Source organism: Anarhichas minor, unplaced genomic scaffold, assembly GCF_050575085.1.
Source record: "Anarhichas minor isolate MPS153535 unplaced genomic scaffold, ASM5057508v1 ptg000042l, whole genome shotgun sequence".
Lineage (NCBI taxonomy): Eukaryota > Metazoa > Chordata > Actinopteri > Perciformes > Anarhichadidae > Anarhichas > Anarhichas minor.
The window spans coordinates 5,173,754-5,198,446 of NW_027466488.1; the positions used below are offsets into that span (position 1 = coordinate 5,173,754).

The window sequence follows — 24,693 nt, forward strand, 5'->3', positions numbered from 1 at the left end:
ATTATTCGATTGGCAGAAAATGAATACACAACAATTTTGTTGATCAATTAATCTTTAAAATATTTAATTAAACAAAAAAATACTAAATATTCTCTGGTTCCCGTTTCTCAAATGCTGCTTTTCACTGTTTATCATTCATAGCTGCCATCTGTATCATTTCAATTGTAACATTTGTTCGGGCATTTTCTGAGATTTTATAGACAAAGGGATTGATCAACAAACCCCCAAATGTTTCTGTCAGAATATAATCCGCTGCAGACCCTCTCATGAGTATCCTGTGTCCGAGTTACTAACCAGCATTGTTTGAGAATGTGGTGGACGAGTTGCAATATGATTAGTCAGCACCTGAATTAATAAGGTTATGGGGGTAAAGAATAGACCAAGTCAAAAAGAGCTGCATCGATAGAATTTTTTTTTTTTTAATTCAAAGTGAATCTCAACAATAATACACCATAAAGTCTTATTTTGACAGTCACCAAAAGAGTCACCTGGAAAACCCGCTTAATGTGACAAAGTAGAGAAGGCTTGGTCACACCTAAATCACTGAGAACTAGAGAGGAAACACTATCGCAAACTGTAAAGAGACATCACATCCATAGAGTTAGTTTTCCCAGTCCTCATACTGTAAATATTGCACAGTGCAATTGCTACATGGCAAACTAGTGTAGCACGAAATAAAAAAGCAAAATGAAACAAAAACGAAAAAACAAAGCCACAAAAGTATACAGGTATTGAAACGGCAACAGTTCAGATTTCTATTTGATGAGCAATCTAAAACAGATGATTCCATAACTTGCAGTGTGAATTAACTCTGAAATTGATAGATTACCAGAAAAATAAGAGCTTAAGTAAATCAAACCTCATCAAATCAAATTATAGAGTAACACAGTAGTACATTTAGACTAATACAGACCCTGAATTAACATCTCTAAAAGGATAATACCGCAGCAGAGGATTTGTTTTCTGATATGAAAGTCAGAACTTTAATTGTAGTAATTTTACAAACAACTTTTATCTGTTAAATGTTACAGGAATCCTCCAAAAAAAAAAAAAAAAAAAAGAACTTATCCAGAAACCCAAGGTGTCAATTGTGTGGAAAATTAAAAGAGTTTTAAGATTTCTCTCCTCTTGCATCCATTCTTTTCCTAACAAGTATGGGAGAGTTTATGCAGGCGCATTGCTGGTGAATACCTTTGGAGGAATCAAAACACAGATTACATTTCACATGCTTATTATTGGGGAACTATTTCAAGCACTAATCTGCCAAGTTCATGCCTTGTTGTCATGAGGTTTCTTTCCCACAAATGATACTCGAGTATAATCAGTAAAGCGTACAAGGTGAGCAAAAAGCTATCAAAATACATACAAGCATATCAATGCAAGTGTTTACATGTGGAGTATTGAACTCATGACTGACCGTGCAGAGAAAACTACAATAATCTCCCTAATCTAACACAGAAAAAAAAAAAAAACATCCAGACAAGACTGGATCTAAAGCACAGCTCGTCTGATTTTTTTAAAAGGCCAGTGTTGTCAACTTTGCTCCGGTTACTCCCACTCTGCCTTGACTTGCACGATGGAAAAGCCGCTCTGAGCAGACAGCTTCTAGGCAGACATAGTGGAGCAACTTGGGTGTACATGCAAGGTAATGTAAAGCATGGAGATTATCTAAGAACACTTGGTGGTGCAACGACCGCACAATGTAAAGTATTGCATCTACTGTTTAGCCAGAGTGACTATCGAAAGACTGTTGAGTGTCATATCTTTCAAAGTGTGTGTGTGTGTGTGAGAGAGTGTGAGTGTGTGTGTGTGTGTGTGTTATCACAGGGGCTTTGGTGGCGGCTATCTGAAACAAGAGGAGCACCACCACCACCACCATGTACATCTCCTCGGTCGTGTCTACAAGCTGATCAGAGGAGTACAAGTCTCTGGAATGACATTGTGATGAAGTCCTATTTTGTGTTTGTTTGTTTGTTGTTGTTTTTTTATTCCTGGTCTTGTGGCCGTTGAAAGACTGCCTACTCTATACGGTAACGGACTGTTAGTGGATTCTATGCCTTCCTCATCAAATACGCGGGGAGGAATCACCGTCTTGAATTCTCACTTTCTGAAGCTCAAGGCACATACACAGTGCTGCTCACACTGTCTCAATTTCATTAAGGAACGCACAACAATGAGCACAGTTTTGCGTCGACAAAACATCATTTTGATATGAGACACTCATAAAGGGGAGAGCGATCCGAACACAAGGCAGTTTAGAATAACAAACTGTGGGACTGATATTCTAGCCAGATAGAACATTGAACAGTTAAAAAGGTTGCAATAAAGATTTGTTCAAATCAATTTAACAGTAAAACAAGTTGTAAAACATTATTTTGGAACAGAAACATTGGGCTAATTTGTTTTTAGGCAGTCTAACCCCCCCCACACACCTAACCTCACCTGTGTGAGTGCTTAGTGGCGAGTGCGTTTGTGTGTAATTGATGGAAACATGACAGAAGCTATTCAATGAACATAATGTTTCGTGGGTATTTTTCTGGCATCTCACAGTGCTCTTGTAACACAGAAGAGAGTACTGGTAGTATACCGTGTATACGTGCAATGAAAAAGTTAAATCGATCCTGCAAGCTACAGCTTCAGATGCGTACAAAACACCAATATGAAAACATACAAAATTAAGTTACATCGATACATCATTTATATGCAGTGATGAGCCCAAAAGGTTAATAAGGATAAAATACTGATGCAAAAAACACACACCCCGAGAAACAACAAATGCATCTAATGTTCATCATCAGCAATACAGTAGTTACAATGACACTCCAAATATGAACGCAAAACACAAAAATCAAAACCACTTCTATTTCAGATAATTAGGGACCTATACAAAAAAATAGCAACACCAGGTTTAAACGCAGAAAAATCACCTAATTTCACAGCTATCGAAGTGGCAATCATCATGTAGCAGCTTATCTATGATACATTCAAGAAAGAAATGATACGACTTATTAATTGCCCAATAAGCTAGACAAAACCTCTGCCGTTTTTTTTTTGTTAAATACTATTTTTTTTTTGTTTGTTTTAATTTAACCCCATTCTACAACGACAGTATGACGGAGGTCTATGCAAACAGAATAGCTACCTTGCTCAGGAAATGAATTACAGTCTTTGGTGCTGCACAAGCAACTTCATTTGAAAATAAGACACAAAAAATACACGCTTAACTAGTAAAATGAACAGATAAAATGCTCGCACAGCATATCTACATATATATATATATAGACTGGTGCTACCATCATATATATGTGTGTATATATCCTCCCTGACGGAATGTATAAAATAAGCAGTCGACACCGATAAGCCTCAAGCCTTTAACAAATGGTATAATGTAAAGGGAAAAAGTTAACTTTGTCACACATGCATAAATGAGAGAATTGCACACAATTAACTCACACCGTATCAAACATCTGTACTAAATAGTCTAGCTCTATAATATATGTCCATATATGTGTGTATATCGAATACTGCATGGTTTGCTCAGGCTTAGAAAATTCCATACCGTGAATTCATTTGCATTATTTTTCTTACCTAGTCAAAGCCATGCCCACCACATCTAAGAAACAAAGTGAAAACACTCAAAATGAAAACACGAAGACAAAGACGAAAACAAAACCAACGACTATTTAGATTGTATTGCAGTTTCATCGAACAGTACAAATACTGTTTGTAATAATAGTTTCACTAAATAGAAAGTGATTATCAAATATTAAGCAATACTCAGTACTTGCACTTTGTACACTAGTTCATTCGGGGGAAAAGGGAGAATGAAAAAAAAAAAAAAAACGTTTTTAATGAAACAGTAAGCATTCGCAACAGCAAAGCATGCTGTTCTTGTTGAAAGAACAGAAAAGTAACTCACTACACACTGAAATATACACCGACTCCAAAAGATAAGCACCGCTATCCGCAATACATCACATCCATGCAGGCTATGCATGGATATATACACCGAGTGCATATATATACTCACACATAGGATGCATCGACTGATTGGAATTTCAAGTGCCGCAGTCCAGTACATTAATATTCATGTATATAGTCATATATAAGTAGTAACATTAACAAACCTCAAATATGTAAGGCACTATGGCTGGGGACAGTTATACAATGCAGCGAGTCCTGTGACACCAACAATAAGAGCAACGTCTATGCATCTTTCCGTTTACATTTTTGCTCATGCAAGACCACATGCAGCGTGAGGAACAACCCTATATAAATCGGTTAAATTGACTTGACATTGCTAACACCAAAAGACACCGAAAAAGGTACAAATACTTCAAACGCAGTACAACATACACGGTGGACAACTTGTGAATCCGTCAATCTAGACCTAGAGACTGGGATGGCTTTACAAAGATGGATGTGTCTTGCACACGTAAGAAGGCAATATAGAAAAATAGCTGGGATCAGGGGTGCAAAGTCTAACTATTCAACACCACCCCAATTATTTTACCTGTTTGAGGAGTATTCGTAGAAGATCCAATGCAAAGATATATATCAAATGTGCAAAATACACATTAAGTGTGAGTTTAACTACTCATTCATTCGCTCATTCAATCATACATACATTATTTCCTTCTTAATGTTTGCCCAAATTATCTCCATCATTGGAACTCTTTTTTCCTTTTTTTTTTTTTAAAGCTTGAAGTTCAATTACACACAAGTCTACAAGATTCAAAAAAAATAGCTTGCTTTCTCTGTGGTTGTGCCATGGTTTTGGAAATGAGAACCATGTTGTGGTCTACGATAGATTTCACCCTGCTCACTTAGCCCTCAGGTGGTATAAAGGGTACCTGGGCAGCCATGCTCACATGTAAGGGTACTGGTTTATTTTGGTGGGGCTGAGAGGGAAACTGGCGTAGGCGGGCGAGGCAATATAGGAGTGCGGGGGAAAGAGGGGCTTGAATTGGCCCTGGGGGTGCAAGGTGGGGGAAGGCAGCATTCGGGGGTTGATGCCCACTGTGACCTGATGCACGATGCCTGCCGGGTGGGAGATGCTGTAGGTGGGCTGGAGGACGGGGCGGGAGGCTACAGGGGAAGCCAGGAGGTGGGCCACGGGGGCCGCCGAGACCAGAGGACCAGACTGGGGGTAGGACAGTAAGGTGGGCTGGGTGTGCGGGTGGCCCCCAAGGTGGGGGTGGGGGCCTGTAGCATGGTTTGGGCTGCTGTGGGACAGGGTGAATGTGTGCCCATGCATGGTAGGAGGAATATAGGCCTGTGGTCTCCGATGGGCAAAGTTGCCGTTCCATTCCTGGTGGCAGGAACCGAAATGCTGCACCTGAGAGAGAGAACACCTGGCTGATAAGATTCACCATCTTCATCGACAGAGTTTGTCTTCGTGAGCCACTAGATGCTGCCGTTTCCACATTTTTACATGTCTTTAATCAGTCATTAACAATCCTGACATTCACATCTTAATTTGTGTGTATACTCTTAGAATATCATATTAATTATCTTTGTCTTACTGGCAATACATTAAGTTAGCAGTATCACAGTAAAAGTCCTTCCCAGTTCCAAATGTACACCCTCCAACTGTGAGTCATTTGGAGCAAAGCTGGATGATTTGTTAGCGACCAAAGCTACTGTGGCAGATGAATTAAGTTCCATTTACAGTATGATGTGTGCTCCTGGCTGCTGCTCTGCTATAAAAAAAGGAAATAGTTGCAATTCAAATGTGCTTTTTATCACTTAAATGTACAGAGTAGTACACTTCAGAACTTGCACTTTCTGGTACAGTTTGCCAGCTTCTTCACATTCCAGACTAAGGGCAGATATAGGAGACAATGACTTGACATGACAATGTAATAAAATGTATGCGACTGCCATGCGCTCACCTGCCCAAAGCCTATAGGCTGCTGTTGCTGGGGCTGGAATGCAGGGGTGATCTTCTGCGGCCTGTTGAGGAGGGGAGTGGACTGGTGATGATGTCGCCCAGGAAAGCCTCGCCCTTTGTACTGGCATGAAGACTCTAAGAGTGAGGTAGGACGGAGAAACACACAGGGACGGAGATGATGCGTTAATGCAGGCAATTTGGTGACCCACTCTCAATATCATAATGTAAATAAGGGGCAGGCAAAAGACAAAAGAAAAGCAACCAGGGATCCAACTACAGCTGCAGAAATGGCAACATTTGTGACAGGAGGCTTATCAGTGATTTCAGCCGTGTTTGATCAGGTCCAAACCTTTAAACACAGCGACATCTGTCTTCTTAATATGAGCTAGGTGATTATAAATAGCTGTGTTTGGGGGGATCTGGGAGGAGTTGCTAACTAAGCTTGTTCATAGAGCTTACAGTGGGGTCAGACTGTCAGCTATAAATACACCTGGTAGCACTAGAATAGCAAACTGTGCCCTTTTATGTGGGGCTTTAGTTGCAATAGTGGGGGGGGGGGGGGGTCCTTTGACATGAAAGGCAATATGACTCTGAATGATTTTCTCTGATTTACAGTTGAACCCTCCACTTTAAAATACCTATAAAGAGGTAGCTTTTAAATGCACTCAGGTGCTGAGAGCACAGCTGTTAATAAAGCTTACATACAGGCATGCGTAACTCCAGAAAGAAACATTTATCAAGCATTTATCCGTTTATGACAACCAGATCTGTTCATGTTCTCTGCTTAACATCCAATATTTCATTCAAGACATTACACATTGTGGGGCAATTACGCATGTCTTATGTAGCTTTAAAAAGTGCACATCCACACAGGTACAGGGGCACTCAGAGTCAGTCTGGAGCCAGATTAAGGAGGCAAACAAATATCCACTCCAGAGTTCAGAGCAGATACTTCAGGGCAGGTCACCCATAATCACCTGTGAGAACCTCTGTGGTCTACAAAGACAGCGTAATCCCAGACCATGTGACCTGTGGAGCAGACAGCAGCAGTGGTGACTGGATCTTTGAGCTACCACGACCTACTCATGCACTTGCTAGTCTTCAGAGCGTACTGCAGACACAAAGCAACCGAGTGTGGAGAAGAAACGGTGTCCCTGTCGCCTGCGTTATTCATATGATCATTTAGAGATAACCTGGTTTTAATACACTGGTCACTTTCAGCAGCTCTTAGGTACAACAAAGCACGAATTTCAGACTCCTAATATACATGTGTAGGTCTTAAATACGCAACACGCTGAATGTATATTCGTGTTAACGATGCTTCACGTGTTCAGTTTTACCTGTGTTGCCATACGTGTCGCTGACAGTCGGGTAGTAGTAGTTGTTGTTCTGCGCTCTCATCGGCGGCACCACGACGGTACGAACTGTCGGCTTGCTGGGCTCGGTCTCCGGAGCAACGCACGCAACGCGGGGCTGGTGGTTCTGGTTGCCGTCGGCGATGAAGCGTTGCCGTGCGAAGGGACTGTTGCTATGGCCGTCGGAGGCGTCCGAGGCGGGCGAGCTGTCCACCGTGTCACAGCCGCTCTCCTGCTCGTCGTCTGACATACTGCAAGAGGGGAACCAATGAGGAGGGAAGTTATAAAGTAGAACCAGGAGGAACATCTGTAAGAGCTGTTTGAATGGGTCGTATTGGTCGTATTGGTGACATTGGTGATATTGGTCATATTGGTCGTACCTGTTGGGGTGTTTGCAGGGTGAGGTGCTGGACTGGGCCGAGGCTGAAGAGCTGGTGCTGAGCGTGCTGTCTGGACTGCTCAGGGAGCAGACTCTCTCCATACTGACGGTGCTCTGACACGCCTCACAAGCTGCACTACCTTTACACCTGTGTGCAGAGAGAGTCAAATCAAATAAGACACTTGTAGAAAAGAAAAATTTGAAATATTGTTTAGCAGGAACCTGATGGTGAGCACTCACTCCCCCATCGAGTGTCTTTGTGCGCTCTCCTCTTCGTCGCTGCTGATACTGATGACGCTCACGGTCGGGCTCGCTACGTCAGAGATCACCATGGCCTGCCGCTGCTGCTCCTGTGAAACCGAAAGCTCCTCACAGTCTGGCTCCACTTTACAGCAGTTCTCCACCTCCACCTGCTTGGTTCCTTGCTCCTCTCCGGCAGTACGCCCTTCTTCTGGGAATCTGGCTTCTACCTGCTGCACATTCTTTGCTGTATCGGCCATCTTTGGGGACTGGCATGCTATATTTTGGACGTTTGTGTTTTGGGAGAAGTTGCTGCCCCTATTGAAGGAAGACAAGTCACTTTCAGAATGGAAGAACCTCTTTTTAAGTGCACGTCTGTGCATTCTAGTTGCAACACTTGCCATACCTGTTCACGCAAGGCTTGGCTCTCTTGTTGGCAGCCGGCTGTGGCCACACCACATGTGCAATGCCTATGTTGATTGGCTGGTGGGTGGACATGGTCATTTGGTTGGTTAAGAATGGCTGAGAGTGTGCAATCATGGAGCTGTAATGGTTACCATGGGGACGCACTTTCCTGCATTAAGGAAACAGAACATCGCAAATTGAGCCAAACGCCTTTTAGCACCATCACCAACAAAATAGTCTGCGTCACAAGTCCCAAAGGGACGTGTATGACTCATCGATCATTATTATTCATGGGAGCAAAGCGTGCTGTATCAGAGCAGTACAGCCATTCCCAAAGGGTGTAGATTACAACTAAAAGGTAATAAAGCACTAATAAATATTGCTTTAGATAATACTACATATTGGAACTATATAGAACATATCAAGAACGGCCAGGGATGATGCATCAAAAAGATAGAAACAAATTGCGTACCCCCAGTCACCCAATCTTTGTGAGCCGGCCACAGGATCAGATGCCAAAGTGGTTGGTGGTGGAGGCCCTGATGTCACCTGCTGCCAAGTGGGCACCAAGATCTGCTGTGCACAGTTGGACCAGGCCTGTTGAAGTTCAGAGAAGCAACGCTTATTTTGCACTCGGTGATGCTTTTATCAGCTTGCCATCAGAGACAAACTTTCAACTTCATTCGCACAAATAAATGACCCTGATCTACACTTACTAATGAGGCCAAGCTGCCTCTCCATCTCATCCTAAGCTCTTTGAGCTTTATTACCATCAGTCCTTACCTGCGTGATGACTCCAGATCTGATTTGTATGGGAGGTGCTTGAGTGACCATAGGCACAGAGCCCTCCATCCGTACAGAGTAGCCTGCTGGTTTAGCTGTGTTGGGGGGGATCCCTGCAGGGACAATGGACAGGAGATAGTTGACTTTAAGAGATTTAGTCTAATCGCCACTAACAATAACAAACAAGTGAAATAAGGATTTACACCTCCTACCTTGAATGGTTGGGGGACATAGAATGAGTGCCTGCTGAAATGAATCGCTGCATCCAAACTGACCACTTCCTGTCTGCAATGGTATACCAGGGTGCATCACTGATTGGGCTGATGGGGCTAATCCCTAAAAAAAAATGAAGGGATATGACTGGACTTTTCTGAGGAACAATGATCAACAATAGCACGAAAAAGCCAGTAGATGGCGACATCTCTGTCAAGAGTTGTCTGTTTCAGCCGGACAGAGCCCAGGAACCTGTCCGGTACTGAGAGACTAGTGGGTTAGTCAGTTAGTCTTTTCAGTCAAAAGACAGAGACAAACTTTCATCACCATCGTAACCTCTAACACATGGCTGATCTTCTCCAGAGGAAGTTCAAGGTACCGAGTCAAAAAGTATCCAAAAGGCCCACTTTCTTACTAATAAGCTGCTTTAAGGATTCCATTAGGCAAAGGCAAATTATTTAATAGGTCTCAATAGGTTCATCTCATAAAATGCTGCTTGTGATCGGTTGATATTGCATATGATAATGGAAACCTTTTTATATGAACATGCTCATGCTCATAAACTGAACCAATTCATCCAGGCTCACCGAGGTTCGATTTTTTTTAAAGTTGGAGAACTAAAAAGGCGTTAGACAATGGTGAACTTACTCTCCGAGACAGGCCTTGGGGCTAAACAAAGAACCTAAGCATATGCCTCGGCATCATTACGGCTCTCGTGCCTGGCTATAATTACATTTATTGAATAACGGGAACTCGGCCTATATTGTTCTGCTGCAGCTTCTGAATGTAGCCCAACCCCCATATACATGACAGCAAAAACAAAGCAGCCTTTCAGAGGATAATACTTAAACAACCCACAACGTTTTCTTGTTCCCCTGAAGAAGAAAGATTTACCATTTACTGTGCTGCTCCATGGAAACAGAAACTATAGCCGAGCAGTTCTATTGTGCAAAGAATGTGACAAGTAATATTATATATATATATATATATATATATATATATATATATATATATATATATATATATATATATATATATATATATATATATATATATATATATATATATATATATATATATATATATATATATATATATATATATATATATATATATATATATATACATACATACACTATATACATACACTATATACATACACTATATATACATACACTATATACATGCTCAAAAGCCGCCATTCTGAGGATGAAATGTGAAAAAACTATATATATATATATATATAGTTTTTTCACATTTCATCCTCAGAATGGCGGCTTTTGAGCAGACCTTAAGATGTTTTGCATTGTAAAGATCCAGAGCCAAAAAAAGGGTCATCTCCTTCTTTTCCTCAGCAACAACGCTGATTTGCACCGTTGCCATGACCTCAGAAACATGACGTGATTTTGTTACCATGACAGCAGTGCTAGGACGCAATGAGACGGGCGAGTCGGTACACACGAACGCAATAAAAGGCGAGGAAATTGTCTCCGTGATCAGTCTTCACAGGAGCAGATGAACAGAACAACACATTGCGTGTCAATGACCCACACCATCTGTGATCATTCAGATATCGGCGTATTTTTCTATTTAACTCCCAGTTTAGGAAACAAGAAAAGTGAACATAAATAGGAGCGGATTGGCTTTGGCAGAGGTCTGCGCTCTCAGAGTGACCTTCTAGTTTTGACATGTTTTAATTCCCTGATTTAAAGATTAATGTGGTTAAGTGTAAATAACATCCCCGACCACACATTCAGATCATGATGCAAACACGTCTTTATCAACTTACTTGAGGGTGAACACCGGTAATCTTGCTGAACGGGTGGTTGACGGAGGCAGCAGCTGTTGTGGTTACAGTTCTGATGAAAGGCCCTTTGTTCCTGCTGGCCACCTCATATGCACTGGGACGAGTCCAGCAAACGTCCATAATGTGGAAACATGACTTCACACTACAGGCAGAGGAGTTACAGTTCAAGTTAATAAAGGTCAAACTGACAACATGTCTGAAGATCTGAGGCAAAGGGGACTCACTGGTTACTGTGGGGAAAGTCGAGCAGGTGTTGCATCGTCACAAAGGGCTGGCCGAGAGCCTCGGCGGGGCTGATCCTCTCCTCTGCATCGATAAACAGCATCTTCCTCAGCAGGCCCACAAACTCCCGGCGGTCCGCCTTCTCCGCCAACAAGTCACTACCTTCCAGATTAATCACCAAGTTCACCTGGAATACAAACATATTACTGCTGAAACCACAGATCAATAGAACTGTTCATCAACAGAATTACATATTAGAAGAAAAGGGAAAATGACATTCCACTAAACTGTGTGTATGACGAATCAAGACATGTGTTGATCTGATACCAATTTCCTAAGAATGACAACAATTCAGTCATGAACATGAATTCTCAAGAATTTCCTCTGACTTAAGTAAAAACAGACCTGAACAAGCATTGATGTTTCCTGGGGAATTTCCACCTGTGGCTTGTTTCAACAGAATAATAGTGAAACCTGAACGTTTAAATTTGGTTTTAGCATTTAACTGAAGGGAAGTTACCTTTACTTTCCTATAAATAAGATGCTTGTATTCTGTTCATACAGCTGCTTCCTCTGGTAAAGACCTAGTAGCCTACATCCTCTAAACATGTGACGTTGAACTTCCTCTGAAGTCCCGTTAGGTACATTGTGGTCCGAGCAGCTGAACATACGTGCGCTATGTCATCCAAACAGCTGAAGATGTACTTCCTGGCTTCCTTTGATTTCATTCCCGTCTCCGTCTCATGCTCATCTGTTGACTACAGAAGAAGAGAAAATGTTTAGTGGGTATTCCCACGACTTAGAACCATAAGCCGATTCCCAGTACACCATGTAAAGCTTAATCTTTGATAAGACTGTATCTTAACGGTTATGTTTAAGTTTGTTTCTGGAAAAATGTTTGCCGATTGACTTCAAGCTGACATATGATGTTAACGACTTAACGGCTTACAGTGAAGCAAATCAAGCCATATTTTGCAGGTGTGTTTATACTCCTCACCTTTAGTCTCCATGCTGCATACGGTGAGTCGGACTCTCTGCAAAAGAACCGTGACGTCTTTGTCCCCGAATTCAATAAATGTTCCCCCGGCGAACCTTGTGTCTGAGAAATGTAGCGAACCTGTTGGACACGAGGAGGGAAGCAAGGAAGAAAAAATGAAGAAAATGGCAATTTTCATCGGTTTTAAAGGAGAAATTAAAAATCTCTGTACGACCAATTTATATTACATTATCAACATTTATTCAAAACACCTCACTTCAACAATGAATATTGTTTTTTTCACTGTTAATTTCTCTATCATCCACACACACTCTCTCTCTCTCCGAAAACAACACGTCATCGGAGCGCTTTAAACTGACCCCCTCTTTTATGGACTGATAATTCACAGTGACGTCACGCTACATGGAGTCACTCGGAGCTAAAGTTACCGAGTGTGGACGTGCACATACTAGCGACAGCTGCAGAGACCTTGGAGATGACACATTCCTGACAAATGGCTAAACCCAAATAAGACCCCCTGTACCGAGTGTAGCTCGTGTTTGTGATCTCTGGATAGGTGTCAGGGTCTCTTTGTGTAAACTTTGATGACAAGGTTCTTACAGTCTCAATGCCAAATGCTTTGCAGGGCAATGAGGCTCGTCAGTCAGACGCTAAGGGACATGCAGGTTTATGAGACGAGACCAGTGAAAAGCCTGGTTGACGTCAATCACACCCGAGTGTAAAGGACAACAACCATTAGAGATTCAGCGCTACTCAGAAGAGAAGAGCCACACATTTGGAGACACTGGACACAGTCAAATAAAGCAGATAATAGATTCAAATAAGCTCTACCTCTCCCTTTCTATGTGAAATACACAAACCCAGAGGTAAGGCAGACACACACGTCCTCACCCCTTTGCTTAACTATGAAGTTCTATGTTTTTGTTGGAAGCTGCTCATGTGTTGATCTTCAACGTGCTCCTCCTGGCCAATGTGGTGCTTAAGCAGTAGGCTTACCTCAGTCTGTTGCTGAGGTGCAAATACTGCAATGTGTCTCTTGTTTGTGTGGGTGGGACCGATCAAGCAATGCATTCATTGGGATTCTGACAGCTTGCGTGATGAATGCAATCTCATCTGCTGAGACATTTAGATGGGATGGTGGAGATCTGCTCGCTTATCTTAAGGCGCACAGACATCCAAGTATCATAAAACACATTGTGTTTGCGCTTTCCTTCAATCACATCCCCATGTACATGCAGAATACGTCAACTAAAATCTCTCTCCTTCTCTTTTTCCCCCCCATTTTCTGTCTTTTGCATTCACTATTCATAACAGTCGTGGATTACTGAAAGTTTATTCCAACAAACTTTACCCTGAAAGTACACTGACCAAATTCCCTAAATGTAATATAGTTGTAGTTGCTGTATTATTATTATGCTGTACATTATATACACGTATACACATATGCATTTTATGTACATTACATGTATGATGTTGCTGTAGTTCTGAAAAACAACACAGCCGGTGTGTGTGTGTGTGTGTGTGGGAAAATTCTTGTGACGGGAAAACCCTTATTTTTCCCGAAAGGCGCGTCTCTGCAGTGATCTCACAAACCAGTGAGATCACTGGTGCAAAGCTACAGCTCCACAAAACAGCTATCTAGCGAGACCGGGCCTGCTGCAGAGCAGACAGGAAGCATATATTTTATGGCAGTCCAGATAACAATGAACACCATAAAAGATCCATTTCAATGATATCCCTCGCTGTAATAAATGACAGCACATCTCAGCTTAGAATATTGTACCCACACCATCCTGCCTACTCAGTGTACAATGAATCACGTTTCATTGGGATATAGTAGCTTGGACCAGCTTACAAACAGGACAATTCCTTCCAGGGCAAGCACAAATAACGTTGGCCTCTGCAATAGTGTGCACCAACCCCCCATGGTTGCACCACTTTTACAGTGCCTGAGAAAGCAAGAGACACAAAGAAAGATGTGGGGGGGGTGGGGAATGGGGTCATACTAAAGACTACAGCACCTGGGATAATCATAGCCACTCATAATGAGAAGGTTGTCACCTCAATGAGGTGAGCAGACTGTAACAGTGAAGTAAAAGATGGTGTGACTGGAGGATGAGGTAAGGATAGGGCAGAGCTAAAGGAGCGGAAGGGAGTAGGAGGAGCCAGAGTTATAAATACAACATGCTGCGTGGCATGGAACAAGACCCCTTGCAGAAAGAGAAGAAGAAAAGGGGGGACGAAGGGGGTGGCAGCAACTCAGTCAGCTGCAGCCAGATCACCCGTGGCCCCTGGATGACACCTCACACAGTCAGCTGCCTCGTTTCTTTAGAGTCAAATTATTCTTTATTCACTTGTGCAAGCCATTTTGTGACTTTAGATGCATTCTGAAATGGTATAAAGCTAGTAAGGCTAAGCCTTTACTGCTCAATCCGTCTGTGTCAGTGTGGCTGGCCTTTCAATGGGAGGTTGTGACATCATTGGACAGAAGGGGTGACGTAAAATAGACCATGGGACAGATCGTAAAGCTCTGTGTAGCCCTGCACTAAAATGATGAACTTCTCATCCATATATTTACCGTGGACTAATATTTACAGAAAAAGAAAAAAACATATCTGCCAGCAGTGACTCGTCACATGACATTCGGTGTCCGCAGCAGGTTCCAAAGATTGGACAGCCGTCACGCCGAGAAAAATGTGTGCTTCAGAACGCTTGCGCACAGCGAAGGTGTCGATCTCGTTTTTGAGCGCGTCATTCGCACGTCTACTTTGACGACAGGGTGCGAAAAACCCGACATTCGAACGGCTCCTTCGACATCACGTTTTTCTGTCTCTGATTGAGCTGTGGGTGATTGTGAGAGACGGATTGAAAGAACTTTGTGTTATTCGGATATTTGCTCATTCGGTTGGTATTGTAACTTAGATTTCTGTTTTTTTTGGAGGGTTTTCTCCAGAGATGAATATATAGCCGGGGGGCTATCCAAGTAAAGCTTACGTGTTGGAAACACTGCATGCTCAGCACCCTGCACCGGCTGCTTGTTCCATTCTGTGACCACATTGAGAACCGTGCATGCCAGTGGGCCGCATGGCAAAGAGAGACAGTATTTCCTATGTATTTCGGTGTGAAAGCATAGCTCAGTCACCAAACAGGGATTCAGTCTATTCCTCAAAGGCACATGGGGCAAAAACAAGGCTCATCTTAGGGTGTGCTTCCGACTCCAACACATGGGCTAAAACGGGCCAGGGTGGTAAGTCATCCCAGGGAACATGCTTAAAATTCACTGCATGTATTTTAATCAGCAAACAACAATAGACAGTAATATAAGAGAGGAGCAAGATCCAACAAACTGAAATCTAATGCGACAAACTCTTACTTTCTCTCAATAGATTACTCACGCCCTTGACCAAATTCCCCCGCTAGTGATGCTTAATTCAGTCACACATTCACACACACAGAAGGTTTCTGATCTCTATTCGATACATCCTTCATTGCACAGGTTCCTTCTGACCCATTACGTCACCGTCTCTCACACTCCTCATCTATGCCAACTTGATGCCATCCACCCCCATCACCCCCCATCACCTCAAAGCGGTCCCTTACTAAATTTAGGAGCCCCCCCCCCCCCCCAGATAACTCTAAAGCAGCCATGCGACACGCTGACTGGCTCTGCAAAAACAGATTCATCATATTTAGAGCGCTGGTGCTGCACTCGAGTCAAATCTCTTTCGGAGGTGTTGAGTTATCTCCCCTGTCTCAGTCCTAGGGAGAGTGAAAAATGATGCCTGGCCTTAAAAATACTTTGGTTTGATTGCAGTGTGCAGGGGGGCTGATTGCTGCACCGAGGGCGCCGCATTGGGAAACAGCAGGATCTTACTGAGGCTCTGTTGGCGGGCTTTGAGTAGATAGGACTCCGGGGCAGCTCAGCATAAGCCCAGATCAGTCTAGTCCTGGGAAGACACTGTCAGGGCTCCACTGGGTGGAGCAGACATCCAACAGCTCCTAATAGACATACCATCCATCACAATAATATGCCTTTCTGCTCACCGTCACAGACGCCAGCTGATACAATCCTCAGGGTATGTACGTCACCAAGGAAGCAGTAAATACGGCACTAATTTGTTACTGTAAGTCACTTGAGCCCTCGGCCTCTTTCTTCCTTCAACCAATCACAGACTTTCTTTCCGTGTGTAATTATGCACAAAAGCGTTTCTTTCCCTAAACCGAAAAAGCGTATTCTCCCTCCTATCCATCTCATCCTGATATAGAAAATCCCTTCAGCACCCTTAAAACCACATTAGGCTTGGATCTCACCCATAAAAAAATATATTTTTTGTACTGTACACACTATGACAATGCTGCATTCTTGTCCTAGCTTCAAGCCATTTGTCCTAAACTCTGCTGCTGTATGTTTTTTAAGGCTTTGTCAGCTTCTCTTCCCAACTGAATCTTTGTAACACGTCTTCTGGGAGATTTAGACTAAAGTGGCAATGGATCACATATCCCGCAAACTTTAACAGTGGGAACCATGTGTGAGTCAGTAACCCAAAGGCAAGTCTGTAATAAAAAAAAACTGGATTGAATGCAACTCAGAAGGAAACGCACTGAACCCACTCCTCTGTCGGGTGCCTTGGCTGTGGAGTGTGGGGTTAATGGAAAAAGGAGTTGAAGAGAAAGAAGAAAGGGGGGAACAGAGAAGAGACCTGGAAAATAACTGGTTGGGGTGGAATGCTACTTAGACAACAACATAGATAGGAGGAGGGGGGGGTGACCTATGGGAGAAAAGGCCGGAGAGATGGTAAAAACCTATAAATAGAGAAGAAGAAACCAGTTTCCATGGGGAGATGGTACGGAGGGAGGGACTGAGTCATGGAAATTGAGAGTAGAAGTGGAGGATGCAGGGATAAGTTGCATGTAGAACAGAAAAAAAGAGGCTCGCAGGAAGCCCACAGGAGGGACCGAAGGTTGGAAACTCACCAAAAAAACAGTGAACTAAGAGTCAAGAGTGAGTGGTGGTGGGAGGATGGTTGTTTACCTGGTCGTACTCCAGGGCCCCAGGGTACAGGGGCCAGCCCAGAAAAAGCTCAGCTATCACACAGCCTAGGGACCACATGTCTATGGCTTCACAAAACGGCAATCCCAAAATGACCTCTGGAGCCCTGTGGAACAGACAAAACAGACTGTTAGAACAAGGCCACACGATAACAACACGTGAAAACAGTGACATGCTAGTAATTCTAAATCAGATCTCTGAAACAAACATTACAAATTCATAAACCAGCCATTAACTTTGATGCATTGTTTATATTTTCATAGGTACTGTGTTAATACAGAAGCTATAAAGTCACTTTATGCACTAGCAACTGTTTTTTAAAATAATTGTACTACTGCACGTGTTGCTTTTTGGCTTTGTAGGCTGGTGGCTGATGTCTTGAGCAAATACAAATCCATTATTAGTAGTGTCGTGGAATTCCTGTTGATGGCCAGTCAAGATGGGAATTCCTGGTACATGTGTATCTGGGCCAAGTGAATTGTAAGTCAGTGTTGTGCGTGAGAGAGGCCTGTCCAAGTGTCAGTAGGTTAGCGGGTCAGCCAGGCCGGGATCAAGGCTTCGACAGGCTGTGGTATTTGCTCTCGGCTGATAGGAAAGGAGCAACACGGTCAATACCTCTGTGCCTACGTGCTGGCCCAGTCTTACTTCAAGTAACTCCATACAGCACAGTAATACCATGTTACATGGATGGCTAGTGGTGACACGGGCCAGTAAGCACGAATAAAAGGTAAGGCATGTTGACAACTGTCAAGAACTCACTGTTTAAGACCCACCACAAATCCTATAAAGTGTGACAGTGCACTGATGGCATGATGTAGCCCGAGTCTTCCTGTGCAGGAGTGGCCTCCAAACTCAATAAAATCCATAAGACACAATGGTGATCTAGCTTTAAGACCAACACCTATCGGATAATCGGGGAAACAATACTGGGAATTGGCTTAAATGCTGAGGGACGTATGTTGAGACATGGTAAAAATGTCCTTCCATCCCTTATTGTATGCATACGGGGCTGGGCATAATTCAACATGCTGGATTATAATCGTATTTCATTAGTAATGATGCCCTTATTGCCTACACAGACAGCAGCATTACTCAGAATAACTCTGCCTAAAATGACGGTACATGTGTGACTGGCAGATATAATTTCACTTCCGCTCAGCATACACACAATATATACCCTCAACAATTTACCAACATGACAGAATCCAGAGGATTGAAATAACGTAAAGAATAACGAGGATGAGATTTCAACACAATTAGCTCAAGTATCTAAGCTCGCTATTTTAGAAAGCTGGACCAACCAGACACCTGAGGCCATGCTGAGCTTTCACCCTGCTCGGCTCTCAAAGGATCCAGCAGACACTTACTCTGTGACGACTTTGGAGCCATTTGGGACTGAATGGCGTAGGACATATGGATAGCAACAGCAAATGTAAGACCTGCTATAATAAGTTTTAGACTTATTTATTACATGGTCTAAACAAATGCATGCAACAGCTGGTGCAGTAGCAGCAGAAAACCAACCGGGGCAGTTATGCCAACCATCTCAGCCTCACAGGCATGTCCTATTTATAAGGAACAGGTTTTCCCTGGAGGAGCGAGCACAGAGAAGCAACATATCAACACACAATCATCAGGACACAGGACGTATAGTAATTCTGACCAGTACAACAAGGCATCATAAGACTGTTGTTAGAGACTACTCTGTAAGCAAAACCTGACAGCCTGTCAGGAGTTCAAGATGTTTTGCGAAGAGCCAAGATGTTTTGCTTAGGGATCGATAATGGGAGGGGACAGAATTCAAATGAAGCCAATCACTAATCGCCACGGAGGGTCATTCACACGTTTTATGACAGTGTCGGACACTTTCCGACTCTCAGGGGATACAAAAGACAATGTTTTAGAGAGTTTACCTCAGATCACTGCAGCTCTCATTTTCAGCTAACTGGCCGCGCCGGACTGTGAGGAGATGCGTGTATGTGGTCTCTGCTCTCGAGAACATTACTATTGATAGTTAATTCAGTTTGTAAGTGAACTTTGTGTAGTACATTAAATATTGTTTTAATTTTGGACCGGGTCCAGCTCATTCTTCTGATGCGCGTGCGCAGTAAGAAGCTCGCAGCAGAAGAGTACCTGCGGCCTGCAGGCTCCTTCATCCTTTGTTCTTAAAAAACCTAACAGTAGTGACAGGAATCAAAACTTATAACAGTTCTATTTTCAGGAAAATAACCAAGAGGGAGAAAAAGATAAAGAAGGGATAGAAATATTCCTGAGTCACCCTATGTTTAGCGCTCCGTCATTTGTTTATTTCTACATTAGATTCCACCAAAGATCATGCAAAGTGCTTCTGGGCACTGGGATAGGTAGATCGTGTTATTTTCTTTATATGGTTTTGTTCTTTCTCTAACCTGTCCCTGCTGAATGCACAATACCCAAAAGTCAAAGAGTGAAAAAAAAGAGAGCCGAACAGAAAACACCGGGTCCATGTTGCCATGGTATCAAGCCCCAACTAATTAACTCAAGCCTCACCACCCTCCTGTGAAACCAAATCCATTTTCCATCCTTAGGATATGAAGTACAAGCTATGGGGCCACCGAATGCTGCGGGAGCAGAAGATGTGCGACTGTTCACTGCCGTGTGCAAAAGCTCCGAAGGAAAAGGAAAGATGCAACAAAAAGAGGAGCGATGGACTAGTATGCTCACAGACAAATTATAGCACAAAGCACCCATACATAAGTGGGTTGAATGAATGAATAACGTAATAGAGGTTAAGTTTGTATGAAAGCTGAATATGTGTTTCCTCGGCCACAAGACAAAACTCCGTTCTGTTGGTCTGTTGATGAATGACTCTGGGTGAGACGAGAGTTGTCTACAACATCACCGTGTTCAAAGGTTTCCATAGAGCCTCACGAGTTATCGGTGAAAAACACGTCCAGCGGCAGCTGAGGGGAAGAAGACACATCTTCAAAGAGTTCTCTGTGCGTGCTAGCAGCATCGTTCATAAACACTCCCCAGTTCACTTTTACATCCCTGTGTATACACCATTGCATTTTTCATCAACTTGTGCTTTCAATGATTGTACTTCATAGATTCAGGCTGAACTGGTTTTGGTGTGGTCACTACAGAACAAGGCCTGACTGAGAATAACAAACTCTGCATTGGGCGCTGGCTCGTCTTTAATAGAAAACATCACCAACAGACCCTAATGCACAATGCTGAGCACAGCAGTAACAGCAGGCCCAGCACGGGCGCGCCACTGTGCCAAGTACAAACCAGCCACACTGCAGGTATGATAGTCAGCAACAACCACAAAATAAAACCCAAACAGGCAAGAGCAATGGTACCATTTGGTTGCCATTTTTTCCTTTACTGCTCTGACCAATGAAAACAAGTCTTTCCCTGGTCAACGAGTACAACTGCTCGCTCCCTCACCTCAAACAGCTGCTTCCCTTCTTCCACCCATCTCTTCTCCTCCTCCCTCTTTGTTTGTCTGCCTCTCATCCACAGAGAGGCTGAGGCTCAAGGCAATGTTGTGTTAGTAGAAGCACCACAAACACAATGCGTGGAGAGATTCAAAAGCACACAGTGTACGTGTGCACTACATTGTTGACCCAGATGTTCAGAAGAACTCCTCAAACATTGGAAATAAGTCGAGTCTTCCATCCTGATATCCTATATCAAGGCACGGACAAACATTCAAACATATTTCTTTAACCTATGCGGCATTTTTATGTCACTATTTATCAATTCAATTGAACATTTAATCACTTTGAGTTCATAAAGTTCTGCTGAGTTGTTGATTGTGTCTCCAGCTGCTTTGGAACAACAGAAATAGGCAAACATAAGAAGTGAATTAAACACTTTTTAAAAAAAGAACAAAGCTTTAATTAGCCTTTGTCAACAGGGCACCAGCTTTGCACATTGTCATTATAACTCTGAACACATTTGATTGATGGCTGTATTGGTGCCCGGCTTGCTGGCTAACATTTAACACAACATTCCTGGAGTTGTTGGAAAGTGTATTTTCAACTTTTGACAGTGGCTTACTGTTCTTTTTGCTTCCGGTATTTGTGTCAAGTTGGGCTAAATATACCCGACCGACATATCTCCATATTGTACTCTGTACTGAACAGATACAACATTGATATTAATCCTCTTCTCTGACCGAGGAAGCAAACAAACACATTTCCCAAAATGTCAGTGTTCCTTTGATATGCATGTCTGGTAAGTGTTTTTTCCTTGAGTTGCATCTTATTTGTATCTCACTTGAAAAACAAACAGTGCCGAAACGAGTGATATTCTTTGAAAGAAGGGCCGTGGCAGAGTAGAGAAATGATCTCCATCTGGATTTCTTATTCATGGCAATTACCTCACACTTCAAAAATAGTTCTCTGATCCTTCCTGCTCCGTCCTCACAGGGAGGACCCAAGTGTAAAGTGGCCTCCTACCAGCTCACACAGACAACAGCAAATAAGGGTGGCTACACTTAGTGAGGGTGTCATTGTCATTACATGATTACACAGGCCTTTCAGTAAGCTTGTTCTGATAAATAAAACTAATTTGGGCTAAACTGCAGTCGGCCTAAGTTCAGCCACCAGGACAACGAACTGACTCGCGGTGACTCCGTGATGGAAGAATGGAGCTTTGGTGCATGTCTCTTCCAGGAACTGTAATTCCACACACTCTCAGGGCATCCTGCATTATTCAGTGGAACACAGAGGCAGTGAAGCAAAGACGGAAGTAGCACTTGCACTCTGATCTGCACGGACCTTAAATTAAGGATACAGGGCTTGAGACACGTTTTAGACATGATCACCATTCAAAGTGCTGACATGGAGCCAGTGTTTAAGAAAGACCCGATGTTTAAGTTCAGGTGGACTGAACTCCACCATTGGGACAAGATAACAAGAACCGTTGACTGAGGATAATTAAAAAAATATAAGGGGACATTTTAGAAAAACAAACAAACATAAAAACATTTGTTTTCTTGCACGCCTATATGGAAATGAAGGTTACGGAGCCTGTGGCCAACTCATGAAAGCATTTGCAGTATTATGAGCTGGGTGTCTGTGGCGACATTCCCGGGAACACGAGCGAAACTCTGGGAAGTGAGATCAAAAAAAACCACAGCTGCAAAACAGAGATCTTTGAGGTTGTAACTTTTAAAACAAAGGCGACAGACGAACCACAGTTTATTAATTAACTGAACTCTCTTTAACGCCTATCATTCATTAGAATGCACGGCAAAAGGAGCTATCAGCAATTCACAGCCTTGAGTTGACAATCTTTGCTCGTTGTTGCCAGCTGCATGGCCTCAGTCATGAAGGAGGACATTTTCAAGGTGAAGTCTCACAAGTTCTACATAAACATTTCACCCCAAAACCATTGCTTCATGAAAACACCAATGAGGACATACCGGCTTTCTGATCTTAGAATGTGAAGCCTTTTCTTCTGTTATTATGTTTGAACTGTTTGTGGAATTACCAACTCAAAAACAGGCAGAACAGAATGGCAAGCATTTATTGTGAAGCAGTAGTATCATGAACACTGAACTATGTCTGCCCACTGCAGTATTATCATCAATTCTATTGGATTATTCAAACAATATTTGGACCATAACACACAGGCAAAAGCCCACAATCAGGCGCTCACCGAGTTGCGTGTGCACACATTTAACGTCATGTAGCGAAACTTTTGCAGCTTTGCTGGAGGATAGCAAAACGCTCTTTCATAAAAATAAAATGAATCGTACCTGCTCTGTTAACTGCAGCAATTATTGTTATTCATCAACAAAAACGTTTTATATTAAAACAATGTGACCGTTGGCGCAACACCTGAAAAGTCGTTTGCAGCAGCTGTAAACATAAAGCATGTCAGCGTGTGACGCAGATGGACTGAAGTGATCAGCAATGAGCCTTTAGCATGAGAGCACGAGTTTGGAATATTCTCTTAAGGGAGCTCCTTCTGTCACAGATTCAACGTGAAGATTAAAAAAAAGGTTAAATATGAATAGGGATACTGATATGACACAGGATCAAAGTGGACTGACAACCAAACAGCGTGTTCATAAAGCACCATGAGAGCTAACCTTGATGCATCACTTAGATTCTTGCTAACTGACAGATTACATGCTACTGCTGAGGCCATGTAAATACCTGGAAACTACCCACTAACCCAGAGAAGTACACCGTTCATAAAGGGGGAGACTTCTGTGTGCCCAAAAGTTCCCACACACACAAAACGAGTTTCAAATACTCTCTGGGGTTTACTTTTTGGAGAAAAGTTAATCCAGTAGTCTCAGACCAAATATTCCATGCGTAGTTATGAGAATGAGCAACCGCTTGTCGTTTACATCTAGAGAAGACCTGTTCCTTTTGTCCATGCTGTATTGTTGCATAGGAACACAAACAAATAAGTGTTAACAGTAACAATGCTGTCGTCTTTGGCCAAATGTGTGAGTGTGACACTGCATTTGCACATCCAAAAAATTACGACCACATCTCATTTCCATCGAATCTTAATCGGAGTCATTTACATGTTGTTTGTAATCGTTTAGTTGAATATTAAAAACTGTATACAAATGGTGGGGCCAACTCCATAACATTGAGCTCCAACTGAGCCGACTGTGTAAATGCTTGTAAGTTGTGGAGGTGGCTGGTGCATCTGTCAAAGTTATTGATTTGAAAAAGCTGATAGGTCACTTTAGATTATAATGCTGCGCACAAAGCAAAACACACACAGACGGATGTATGAAAATGAAAACAGCTGACGTTGGAGCTGGTTGACCTTGAGTGAGTAAGTGAGAGCTCTCTAGTATTTCATTCTGCCGGCCTCTGTGCTTCCCCATCTATAGAAGTCAAAGCCCACTGGCTGGCATCCCAGCAGCTATTTTAAGCAACCCTTCACTCTTAGCCTCAGCAACGCTGCTCCCTCACAGTATGCTTTGTATACTCCCGTCTGCGAGGGGGTACAAACTACAGAGAACTGACAGAAATAGGTATAATATGGTATGTAATCATTTGTTCTTTTTACTTCAGGATAAAAAATAAAAAAAGTCGCGACACAAGTCACTCCTTTATCGAACAATCTTCCGACCTGTGTTATCAAAATACAAAACCATGCAACACCTGCGAGGAACTGCTGCTCCTCAAAGTTTGAGGTTGACAGACGTGACAAACGGAGCTGAAGCAGCTGCACTGTTTACATCCTCCCCCACAAAAGTACAAGCAAAGCACGGCAGGTCTATTTTGAGCAGCTTCCTGAAATAAGTGCATAGTACGACAATACTCACAAAAAAAACATGAATTGATTGTTTGGGATGAAGAGAGAATGAAATAATTATGCGTCGT

At 42.7% G+C, this 24,693-nt stretch overlaps 1 protein-coding gene across 3 annotated transcripts in view; it reads right to left on the reverse strand.

Moving 5' to 3' along the window:
* Positions 1 to 395: 395 nt before the first annotated feature.
* Positions 396 to 24,693, reverse strand: part of hipk3b (homeodomain interacting protein kinase 3b) — a 33,819-nt gene continuing 9,521 nt past the window's right edge. For 2 of the 3 annotated variants that reach the window (XM_076110311.1, XM_076110310.1), the window contains exons 3-17: positions 17,327 to 17,450; positions 12,295 to 12,414; positions 11,969 to 12,055; positions 11,300 to 11,484; positions 11,058 to 11,217; positions 9,268 to 9,391; positions 9,056 to 9,168; positions 8,745 to 8,869; positions 8,274 to 8,441; positions 7,868 to 8,185; positions 7,629 to 7,775; positions 7,234 to 7,499; positions 6,871 to 6,922; positions 5,895 to 6,028; positions 396 to 5,338 (exon numbers count right to left, since the gene is read on the reverse strand). In XM_076110311.1, the coding sequence (XP_075966426.1) occupies positions 4,827 to 5,338; positions 5,895 to 6,028; positions 6,871 to 6,922; positions 7,234 to 7,499; positions 7,629 to 7,775; positions 7,868 to 8,185; positions 8,274 to 8,441; positions 8,745 to 8,869; positions 9,056 to 9,168; positions 9,268 to 9,391; positions 11,058 to 11,217; positions 11,300 to 11,484; positions 11,969 to 12,055; positions 12,295 to 12,414; positions 17,327 to 17,450 (2,635 nt within the window). In that variant the 3' untranslated portion in view covers positions 396 to 4,826. The remainder of the gene's footprint in view (positions 5,339 to 5,894; positions 6,029 to 6,870; positions 6,923 to 7,233; positions 7,500 to 7,628; positions 7,776 to 7,867; positions 8,186 to 8,273; positions 8,442 to 8,744; positions 8,870 to 9,055; positions 9,169 to 9,267; positions 9,392 to 11,057; positions 11,218 to 11,299; positions 11,485 to 11,968; positions 12,056 to 12,294; positions 12,415 to 17,326; positions 17,451 to 24,693) is intronic. The other variant, XM_076110313.1, reaches the window with a different exon arrangement.